Source organism: Mustela nivalis, assembly GCF_964662115.1.
Source record: "Mustela nivalis genome assembly, chromosome: 1".
Taxonomy (NCBI): Eukaryota; Metazoa; Chordata; class Mammalia; order Carnivora; family Mustelidae; genus Mustela; species Mustela nivalis.
The window spans coordinates 141,006,092-141,017,731 of record NC_139020.1 but is presented as its reverse complement, the minus strand read 5'-3'; the positions used below and the strand labels follow the sequence as shown (position 1 = coordinate 141,017,731).

General features: G+C 52.2%; 1 protein-coding gene across 3 annotated transcripts; it reads left to right on the top strand.

Moving 5' to 3' along the window:
- The first annotated feature begins 717 nt into the window (after positions 1–717).
- Positions 718–7,309, top strand: EOMES (eomesodermin). 3 transcript variants are annotated; one of them, XM_082728486.1, is made up of 6 exons: positions 718–2,017; positions 3,001–3,155; positions 3,815–3,936; positions 4,376–4,534; positions 4,622–4,683; positions 5,446–7,309. In XM_082728486.1, the coding sequence occupies exons 1-6, from the start codon at positions 1,134–1,136 to the stop codon at positions 6,182–6,184; spliced, it is 2,121 nt and encodes a 706-aa protein (XP_082584612.1). In that variant the 5' UTR covers positions 718–1,133; the 3' UTR covers positions 6,185–7,309. The 3 variants fall into 3 exon arrangements, with proteins under 3 accessions (XP_082584612.1, XP_082584613.1, XP_082584614.1); XM_082728487.1 differs by having other exon boundaries at positions 719–2,017; positions 5,503–7,309; XM_082728488.1 differs by having other exon boundaries at positions 719–2,017; positions 5,645–5,859.
- The last annotated feature ends 4,331 nt before the right edge of the window (positions 7,310–11,640 follow it).

Sequence of the window (11,640 nt, the reverse complement as noted above, 5' to 3'; positions counted from 1 at the left end):
GCGTGTTGGCGCGAGGGTGAGGGTGTCCCCAGTACCTCACCCCACCAGGGCTTCGGATTCAAGCTGGTCCTCAAGGATGGCAATGTGCTCCCGCCGACCCCGGAATCCCAAAAGCCGAGCTCAAGGTCGCGCACCCTTCCCAATGAGTAAATGAGTGGGACGGAACAAAATGGGGTTCCTGTGTGTTGAAGGCCTGGGAGCCTTCCTCCTTCGAGAGGAAAGTGTGCCTGAAGCTACAGCCCCCCGATGAGGAAAGAGACCTCGCTTCGGCCTGGCCTCTCTCCGACTCTCCCCAGATCCCCACTCTCAGGGACCGGTGCCTTCCTTCAAACCTTCAGCTTGCAGAGCCTTTCTCGAGCCAGCCTCTAAACCCTGCTCCCGCCTCCGCATCCTCCTCTGAGATGTCTTCTGTGGCAGGACTGGACCCCGCTACGGAGACCCCAAATCCTTTCCCCCTAAACCCCAGCAAAATACGGACATCAGGACTGATTCTCATAGTAGGACAGAGTCTCAAAAAAAAAAAAAAAAAAAAAAAAAAAAAAAAAAAAAAAAGACTAAAGGAAAAAGGAAAAGAAAGTCGCAGTCGACATGATCCAATTAGTAAATGCCTAATTGAATTAGTGTCACCTCCATCAGCCAATAGGAGAGTCCCCGGGCTGTGGGCCCGCGAAGCCCCTCCCTGGCCGCACATATATAAAGCAGCCAATGACAGCCCGCAAGTTTCCAAGTGGTCAACTTGACCCACGCTTTGGCAGTCGAGAAGGGCAGAAAGGCTAGCGCTGGTGGGTGGATGGGGACAGAGATCTAAATCCTCTTCTTCCTGGGTGTGAGTGCGGAGGAGGACGGGGGTCCAGAGAGGCAAGAAAGACGGGAAGGGAAAAGAGTGCTTTTCGGTCCATTGCCACCTCCTGCCTTGAAACCCAGTGCGCTTTCCTCGCGGAAAGGACGCTGGGTTCAGGGCGCGCCAGTGCGCGCCTTAGCGGCCCGCGTGCGGCCAGGTGGGTAGCCCCAGCACCGGAGGAAGGGGAAGTTACCTTCCCCTCGGAAGAGGGCGCTGGCTCCCCCATCCTGCCTTTATATTAAGGCCGCGGGAGGAGAGGAAGCAGCCAGCTGCCGTCTGCGCTTTGCAAAGCATGCAGTTAGGGGAGCAGCTCTTGGTGAGCTCGGTGAACCTGCCCGGCGCGCACTTCTACCCGCTGGAGAGTGCGCGAGGCGGAGGCAGCGGGAGCGCAGGCCACCTCCCTGGCGCGGCCCCCTCGCCTCAGAGGCTGGACTTAGACAAAGCGCCCAAGAAGTTCCCCGGCAGCCTCTCGTGCGAGACTGGGAGCGGGGAAGCCACAGCCGCCAGCGCGGGGGCCCCCGCGGCCATGCTCAGTGACGCCGACGCCGGGGACGCCTTCGCCAGCGCCGCGGCAGTGGCCAAGCCCGGGCCCCCGGACGGCCGCAAGGGCTCCCCCTGCGGGGAGGAGGAGCTGCCCTCAGCCGCCGCCGCGGCCGCCGCCGCTGCCGCCGCGGCCGCAGCCACCGCGCGCTACTCCATGGACAGCCTGAGCTCGGAGCGCTACTACCTCCAGTCCCCAGGGCCTCAGGGCTCCGAGCTGGCCGCGCCCTGCTCGCTCTTTCCCTACCAGGCGACAGCCGGGGCGCCCCACGGATCTGTCTACCCTACTCCCAACGGGGCGCGCTACCCCTACGGCTCCATGCTGCCCCCCGGCGGCTTCCCCGCGGCTGTGTGCCCACCTGGGAGGGCACAGTTCGGCCCCGGAGCCGGCGCTAGTAGCGGAGCGGGCGCCGGCGGCGGCGGCGGGGCAGGCGGCCCGGGGGCCTATCAGTACAGCCAGGGGGCTCCGCTCTATGGGCCGTACCCTGGGGCGGCAGCTGCGGGGTCCTGCGGAGGATTGGGGGGACTGGGGGTTCCTGGTTCCGGCTTCCGTGCCCACGTCTACCTGTGCAACCGGCCTCTGTGGCTCAAATTCCACCGCCACCAAACCGAGATGATCATTACGAAACAGGGCAGGTGAGCGCAGCGCGGAGGGGCCCCGAGGTGAATGACAGTTGAATGACTGTGTGGGGAAGGCCGGGGGTGAGGGAGCTGGGCCCGTTCTCTCCACGATTTGCTTGAAAAGTGTTTTTCCGCGCGCATCTCCAATCCGGTGTCCCTCCCGGTCCGCGCACCGGCTTGTGCACGGTCCCGATGTTAGAGCTGTTCCTCCTCCCCTCCGGTCACCCTCACCTGGACTGGCGAGAAGGAGGCGGAAATGGAAATTGGGGCTTGTCCACAAAGCTGGATTTACTAGATCCGCCCGCTCTGCATACCGAGCTGGTCCCTGCATACCGGAGAGGAGCCGCGGGTGGGTTAAGGCGCAAAGATTGGTTTCCTGCGCGCAATAGATGGGCTCCCGCAGTTTTTGGCGCCTGAGTCTCCACTGGGGGTCTCGGGTAGATGGGCATCGGAGGGTGGGTTGGTCTGGGTAGTTGGTTAGGCAGGCCCTGGAGCCAGACCTGGTGCGGTTCGGGACTTGAGAAAGTTCTGATACCTATCCAACTGCTAACAGCGGGTACAACTGGGGAAAGAGAAGGGTGGGAGCTGGGAGAGGGGCGCTCAGGGGAACTTTTAGCCTGACAATTTGAGAATTTAAACGCAAACAACTGCACGTTGTTTGTTCTCCGGTACTTAAACGTAGAAAAACGAATGATTTTTAACGTCCTGGAAGAAAAAGGACTTGATTGAGAAGAGGGTGCGGTGGCATTTCAATTTGGGAAATACTGACTTTGGAGCAAACTGTTTCAGAAAAAAAAAAGATGTTCCCGGAGTTGACAACTCAAGTATTTTGCAGAGTAAGGTCACTTTTTGGACTGGTATTCTGTTCTTTCTGTAGGCTTTTCAATGTCCCACTCCGATCTACCGGCCCCAAGGTGCCGGCAAACCTGGTCTGCTGCGGGCCTGCTCTCGGGCATCTGGGTTTAAATCGCTTATCCTGCTTCTGTTCCCCTGCCCAGGCGCATGTTTCCTTTCTTGAGCTTCAACATAAACGGACTCAATCCCACGGCCCACTACAATGTGTTTGTAGAGGTGGTGCTGGCGGACCCCAACCACTGGCGATTCCAAGGGGGCAAGTGGGTGACCTGCGGCAAAGCGGACAATAACATGCAGGGTGAGGAGAGAGGAGGCCCAGGAAGGGAGGGGAGGGTGGTGAACTCTTGATTCTGAAAACTCACATTTAAATCGAGCACTTGCCCCTCATCTGGGGCCTAGAGGTATTAGTATGAGTTCCTTGATGTTGATGGTTGGAATCAGGGAGAGGGGGGGAGAATTGCCAAGTCAGATTTCTTGCCTAGGAATATAAACTTTGGTATTTTAATCATGACCCTACCTCTCCCCGCCCTCCCCCACCTTTCCTACTAAATGCTCCTGGGTGGAAAGGGCTGCTGACACTCCAAACTTCACTTGAGAAAGCCTTCCTCAAGGCTGGGTCTACCCTTGAAAACCCAACCACTTTGCATCCGCTGTTCCCCTTCCGGCTTTAGAAGGCCCCCAAATTGACCTTTAAGAGACATTTCCTGGTGGCTCCTTTTATGTATTTTGAGGTAGCATTAAGATGACTGCCTTGTCCAAGGAAGGCGCCCAAAGTACAGGGGCCCTGGGAGGGCTGTCAGTGCAATCTAGGTGGAGAGCAAACTCTGGGGAGATTTGTGCCTGAAGACTAACTCTTAAATCTTTGCCCAAAAGTGACAGACATTCATCCCTCCCCTGTGTCCATGTGTAATCAGCCCTATCTGCTTGGGTTTTGTGTTTTGTTTCATTTTCTCTTAGGCAACAAAATGTATGTTCACCCAGAGTCTCCTAATACTGGTTCCCACTGGATGAGACAGGAGATTTCCTTTGGGAAATTAAAACTCACCAATAACAAAGGCGCAAATAACAACAACACCCAGGTAGAGTGACAGAGGACGGGGTGGCTTCGGGCCATAGATCTCTTTTCCTAACAAGTTTCCATACTCTTCACTGTCTTTGTGATATCTGCAGTTGTTACCTGTTTGCTCACCTAGTTCTAACCTTTTTTTTTTCTTTTGACCTCTCTCATTGTCGTAGATTTCGGTTAACAGTGAGTTGACTATTAGGAGAAGAAATACTAAAGTCTTTGGGGGACTTAGAAAACACAGAGGAAGGAGTGTTTGTCAAACAAGCACACCCAGCCAGCTAGGTTTTAAGGTTCAAAAGCAACAATGATAAGATCTTAAAAATGGCTCTAGAAAAAGGTAACTGTCAGTGGGAAATAAGCAGGGGTCCCATTCCAAAACAAGTAGTTTGTCAAGATTTACCTCTAAGAGACTTTGTTTGGATTCGGCAGCTCTTTTTCTCTACCATTTCCAGATGATAGTGTTGCAGTCTTTACACAAGTACCAACCGCGACTGCATATTGTTGAGGTGACAGAGGACGGCGTGGAAGACCTGAACGAGCCCTCAAAGACTCAGACCTTTACCTTCTCCGAAACGCAGTTCATTGCAGTGACTGCCTACCAGAACACGGATGTGAGTGTCACACGTGTCCCAAGACTCTACAGCTAGGTCCAGCATGATAAAGCACTCAACGACTGACTCTTTTTCTCCCTTCTCTAGATAACTCAACTAAAGATTGATCATAACCCCTTTGCAAAAGGCTTCAGAGACAACTATGATTCGTAAGTGCAGCTTTTATTCACATTTGCGTGGTCATCTTTGAACAGGACATACCTCACCAGACACTTCCGAGAAAACATTCTAGAACGAGCTTTCACATTTGTTGGGGATTTTCACCTATTTTTATTTTTGCATTTTTTTTCCCTTGGCTAATCTTGCTTTAGAATTTTCACAGAAGGGCTTTGTTGCTTTCTAAAGCAATGTGAAGGGCTAAAAAATGAAGAGCTATTTTTTTTTTAACATTTGAGGGGAGATTTGAAATTTTCATAATCTGCATTTATATACATTCCTTTTCATTTGATCCAAATTTTGTATCCTCTGAGGAATAGGTATTACTCCCCCTCTTTTATTATTATTATTATTATTACATAAGAAAAACCTAAAACTAAGAGGATGTAATTTTCATAACATTAAACAGCAAGGCCCCACAAGACCACTTACAAGTGGGATTTCTACCACCACAGCCAGCATTCCTTCCACGACACTGAGAAGGAGAGCTGTTCCGCTGTTCAAATACTAAGACTTGCGAAGGTGGATTTTTCTATAGCGTAAATACTTAGTGCTTGGAAGGAAACTTTTTCCGTATGAGCCAAGTGTCAGCTGAAATGGGCCAGGGCATCTCCTACCTCTCTCCCTCCACTCCAGCATATCAGCATGCCCAGTAGAACCCACTATGTGAGCCTTTTTGATTTCTGGGAGGTGGTTATTTGGGAACAACATTAGGTTTTTTTTTTTTTTTTTAAGTGTTTCTCTTTATATTGTAGCATGTACACCGCTTCAGAAAATGACAGGTTAACTCCATCTCCCACGGATTCTCCTAGATCCCATCAGATTGTCCCTGGAGGTCGGTACGGCGTTCAGTCCTTCTTCCCGGAGCCCTTTGTCAACACTTTACCTCAAGCCCGATATTATAATGGCGAGAGAACCGTGCCACAGACCAACGGCCTCCTTTCACCCCAACAGAGCGAAGAGGTGGCCAACCCTCCCCAGCGGTGGCTTGTCACGCCTGTTCAGCAACCTGGGACCAACAAACTAGACATCGGTTCCTATGAGTCTGAATACACTTCCAGCACCTTGCTCCCATATGGTATTAAATCCTTGCCCCTCCAGACGTCCCATGCCCTGGGCTATTACCCTGACCCAACCTTCCCTGCCATGGCAGGGTGGGGAGGTCGAGGCTCTTACCAGAGGAAGATGGCAGCTGGACTCCCATGGACCTCCAGAACAAGCCCCCCTGTGTTCTCTGAAGACCACCTCTCCAAGGAGAAAGTCAAAGAAGAAATTAGCTCTTCTTGGATAGAGACCCCCCCTTCCATCAAGTCTCTGGATTCCAATGATTCGGGGGTATACACCAGTGCTTGTAAGCGACGGCGGCTGTCTCCTAGCACCTCTAGTAATGAAAATTCTCCCTCCATAAAGTGTGAGGACATTAATGCTGAAGAGTACAGTAAAGACACCTCCAAAGGCATGGGGGGCTATTACGCTTTTTACACAACTCCCTAAAGAGTTATTTTAACTTCATCAGAATGAGCTAACTTTTTGCAGATGGACTTGGTGGTGTTTTTTGTTGTCTTCTTTGCCTAGGTTTGCCAAAAAGACGTTTGCATTGCACCTCGATGCATCCCGTTTTGTGCAATCCTCTAAAAGAAGGTGCCAAAGCTTTTTGATTGCTGCAGGTAACGGAAACAAGCCTCGCATTTTTTTTTCTTTTTTAAATAAAATTAATGAAGGACTTTAAGCATTTTAAAAGTTGAAGGTTATTCAAGGTTCTGGATTTATTTATTGGAGGCACTAAACATTCAGAGAATCAGGCTATGAAGATTCCAGTGCTGAGCGCTAGCCAATGAGTTGAAAGCTTTGGTTCTCATTCCTATGTGTAAATCTGTAAGCAAAGAGAATCCCAGAGTGGCGAGGTGTTTTGCCTCTGGAGGAGAAGGGCTGGGCCTTAAGCTTCAACAGGGGACTTTTTGCTGTTACTTTCTGCTAGGGACAAAAGATAGCTAGGCCTGGGAAGTGAGAAAAACCGTATGTGATGGTGCTGGCTTTACCTGACTTTGATTCCTCCTAGGCTTTTGAAGCAAGCCATGTTTGGCCCTAGTTTGGGACTGTTTCACCGGCTAGGCCTCTGCGGCAGGCTGGGGTGGCTGGTAGGACTCAGGAGAGGGCAGGCGAGGGAGTCGCCAAAAAGGAAAAAAAGAGAATTTTAAAGTGTACAGTTTTGTGTGTGCTTAGATACACTGTAGAATACTGTGGGATATATTGTACAAATAGTCTACTTCTGTGTCTGAGATGATGAAAATTGGTGCTTTGGCTTTGTCAAGAATTCGCAGATCACCTGACAGCAGGGCCGGGGGGTGGGGAATAGGTTCTCTCATCATCCCGGATATTGGGGAATATTCTGTTTACTTCTTAGATAGTTAAGAATGTATTCAGCTACTCTGTACTAACTTGAAACGTGTGTAAGGAAAACTCCTCTATTTCACCCTCCTTCTTTGCCATCCCCACTACCCAGCTCGGTAATGTGAAGAACTGAAAACCTGATGCCACAGCTCCTATAGGCTTTTTAGAGATCTTGGGTTTTTATGTACAGTCTTAGTCATTTTTAATAAATGTGGTTCATTAAGGGAACAGGTATAGCTCTGTCTTCTGTACTTGGAGTTGTAATCTTTGTGTTAAAGATCTTACTTTGCTTCCCTCTCCACCCTTCACCAGCATGAACACCGAGTCCCCCTACCTACCCCCACCCCCTTCCCACCCCCACCCTCAGGCTCTAGAATCTGTGAGTGGACGCTGTAGTCTTGAGGGGGTGGGGTTGCTTTTGTTTATCTTCTTTTTTTCTTGAAGATGAATGGGTTTATTTCCTCACCCCACTGCGAAGTCTGGACAATGGGTATTGGGCCGGTGGGGGTGGGGGAGAGGGGAGATTGCAGAGATGCAGAATTGCCTATGCTGGGCTTAAGCCGGCCTGGGAAACCTCAGCCCCCAGCCCTTGGATTCCGGGCCCTGCCTCGGCCTGTGACCACTTCGTTCTCTGGGCTTTTTCCTAGGCTATCTGGGGGCCACCCATCCCTGAACCCACGTGGGCTCCCCGGGAACCCCCGCGGCCCTTTGAGCGCCCACGAGTTACTGGTCCCTGCAGTGCGGCGGGAAGCGGGCCGCCCACAACTCAGCCTCAGCTCCAACCTGCGGCTTTTTTCTACACGGAGCTCCCAAGCGCACTGGCCGCCGGCGGGCTGCTCGCCTCGGTAGCTGCTGGCTGGGGCGCGTTGCGGGCAGCCAAAGTCGGCCAGGAACGCTGGGGACGCTGCGGCGGCGGCGGCGGCGCGGGCTAGGGGCGGGCGCGACACTTACAAATGAGGATTCCAAGTCGTCCCGCGCAGCTCCACTCTGCAAACAGCGGCCGGGGAGCGGTTTGCCCTGAGTCTAGCTCCGTTTATTTGACTCTCATTCCCCAGGAGGGCGAAGGCCACCCCATCCCCTGGCTGAGCCCTGGGCCCGCCGAAAAGTTAAACCCAGGAGTGGGGCGGAGGGCCCTTTGTCCCCCTGCCAGACGTCCCGCCAGGCTTATCAGCAGACGGCTTCTGGCCCAGCTTGCAAACCTTTCCAGCCCCTTCCTGACCCTCCCGGGGTAAAGGTCTGGCCGGGAGGGTCATTTTGCTAAACTGCGCGGCGCGGAAATGCAGCTGCTAAGAGGATTAGCTGCTGGGAGGCGAGCAATCAGCCGGGACCTCCTCCTATTCCGCGCCCAATTAAGGCCGCCTGGAGCCTCTCCCCGGTTTCCCATTCCCTGCACCCCTCCTGGGCCCGAGTTCTTCCCGCGCCGCCCGTGACCTTGGGGGCCCGGACTCTAGCCCCACGTCTATGACGGTGCCTGGTCAAAACGCTTTGCCAAAGTCGCCCGGAATTTTACGACCCTAGAAGCGAAAGCTTGAAATCTGGTTTATGTATATTTATTATGGATGACAGATTCAGACTCTGGAGGGAGGACTAGCAGCCCCCCTAATCTGGTCAGCACCCCCGTCCCCTCCCAGGGACCATAACGTACTGGGGAGCTGCGACGGAATTCCGAAACAGCGCTCTGCCCTCTAGAAAGCCCCAAAATGCTGATCACCGCCGGGATAAAGCAGACTCTGGCCCCAGTCTATTTCGAGTCCTGTATATTTTTGCACCGTACAGTAAAAAGAACCGGTACTTGTGAAAAGTCCCTCACAGTGTTTAATAGAAACGTAAGTGGCTGAGTGGCCCCAATTAACACCTTGTGATAAGGCATTCCTAAGATGGAGTGTCAGACACCAAATTGTGAAGAGATGTGTCTAATTAATCCTCCTAGGATGACACCGATAAACAAGCCTCTATTTAAATAAAGATCAAGGGCTCGGCGCCCCATTTGTTTACATTCTCTGCCAGGGTCCCCGCGTGTGCACCGGTTCCCGGCGCAGGGTGGAGACCCCGGCTTGGGGGTCTGCTGCTCCGCCGGGGTTCGCTTCACCTTCATTCCTGCTCCAAACAAAAGCACCCAGTAAAGTGAGTAAACCGCAACGAAAGCCCCGAGGAAAACCAAGTGCAAAAAGGACCCGACTCCGAGCTGGAAATGCTGTTGTTTGCCATTTCCCCCCCTGTCCTTTACATAACCATTTTTTGGTTGTTCGAGTTTTCTTTTTTCTTTTTTTTAAGGCAAACGAAAAACAACAACAACAACAAAACAGCCCCAGCGCAGCCCCTGGAAGTCTTCTCTGTTTTCGGGAAGAACGGGCGGGGCCTTCCTCCGCTCCCCACTGCGCCCCGGCACAAGTTCGCTCGCCTGGGTTCCAGGATTCCTCCTTCACAGTGCTGAAGCGGCGAATTGCTGGGAGCTGGGGGAGCCGTCCTGGGGGTTGGGGGAGCCGCCCACCGGGAAAGGCAGGGAGAGTATGAAAAGAAGTATTTGATGGAGGGAAGCTGCAGAGTAGCGCGCCAAACTGTGAACTAGGGCCGGGGTTTGGAGCCCGCTTGGAGTCCGCAGCAAAGCGTCTCCCAACTTCGTAATCGAGAATTTCAAGCTCCAAATCAGCTTTTGGTCCTAGCCACCTTCTCCAGACACCTCTGATTAGCTTTAAACCTGGAGGTAAAGGCAGACTCACAGTTTCTCCCTTCCTCTGCAGTCTCTTCCTTCATTCAGATCCAGACGTGTGTGTGTGTGTGTGTGTGTGTGTGTGTGTGTGTGTGTTGGGGGGGGGGGTGATGATGCAATTTTTAAAAAAAATTTTCAGGTGTCACGGAAACGCACCGGAGTAAAAACAGTATCGCGTGACCCTTGATTTTAATCGACATGGAACCTCCAGTAGGGACAGAAATTAGAACCACTCGTTTTCCACTCGCCTGGATGCTGGCTGCATCCTTCCTTTTTTTCGCATTAGCGCCGAGATGTCCCCCCGCCCCACGACGCTGCACGCCGACTCCAAGAGTTTGGCTTTCACCCCGCGGAGATTTCGGCGTCACCAGGAGGCACCTTTTAAAGACAATTTGCAAAACTGTTGGTGAGCGCGACTGAGTCCCCTTCTATGAATTCTCCATCTCCTCCGTCCCCCATCCTTCAGGTTTAGACTTTCATATGGACTCGAACCCTCGCAATCTGCCCACCCGCGCCTATCCTGGTCTGGCTAAGAGGACGAGGCCTGGGTTCAGCGCACACACTTGGGGTTCTCGCCCGCCTGAACCTGAATACCGCCTGAAGTTACGGACTTTTTTTTTTTTTAACATGATGGGGACGCTGACCTTTGAGGGCCACCGAATTTCCCCTTGTTACGGCTTAAAGGAAAAGTAAACTTTCTCTCCTGGAGGTCCATTTGCCCTTTTTGACTTCGGCCCTAGGAATCCTTTGCGCTTCGCAGAAGAAGAGCGTCGAGTTCCCCAGGGGAAGGATTCACCTGCGCCACATACTGGGCAGGCCCCCAGCGATGGCCCCCAAAGTGCCGGGGATTCTGAAGGATCCCTGACCAACCCCGAAGCGCGAGTTACTGCTTATTCTATGCAGCAGGGCGTGCACCCTCCACTCCCCACCTCCGGGGAAAGCCCTGAACTTGCTTCTATAAGCCTGCGGAGGCGGCAGGACTCGCACACCAACTTCTGTAACTTTGGCCTCGGCTCGGCTTTCCACGCACTGTCGGAGCGCCTTGCCCTTGGCCTTCGGGTCTCAGGGCAGTTTGAGCGCAGTTGCGGGCGCTGCTCTCCCCTGGGCGGCGAGCAGCCTTCGCCATCTGGTGGCCACAGCGAGTATCTGCCCAGCCGCACAGGACTTCCACTCCCAAGTGGCCATTTTGCCCGGTCCTCGAGCGCTGGGTAAACAATTCTTTTCTTTATCCCACTCCTGTACTTCCCTTCTAAAGCTTGTTGGTGTGGGGGGAGGAGCTCAGAATGTGGAATTTCTAAGACTCCACGTTCTAGTTCTGGACCGTGGCTTCAAGGCAGCAGTTGCCCTGGGCTTCCTTGAGGTTCATTCATTTCTGAGAAGTGGGGATTTGAACAACACCGACCACGCTCAGTAGTAACCTGGAGGAAGAAATGAGATTGTAAATGAATTGCTTTGTAAGCTATTGCGTAGCTCCAAGTGTTGGTATGCATTATTAATTACTAATCTTATACATGATATGTGATGGCGAACTCAAATGCGTTGGCAAATGAAAGATTCTTTATTAATACAAAAAATTACTGAAATTTTCAAACATATACCAAAGTAAAGAGCAATGGACCCTCATTTATCTGTCTTCCAGCTACAACAACCATCAACTAATGACTGCTCTTGTTTCCTCCTATAATCCCCACCTCATTCACAAATCCCAGAGACCCTAACATCTAACCCACAATTATTTCCATACTTGGTTCTAAACATAAAGATTCTTCAAAAAAAAAAAAAAAATACACACACACACACACACACACAGATTTATAATTAATCACACCTATAGAATTAATAATTTCTT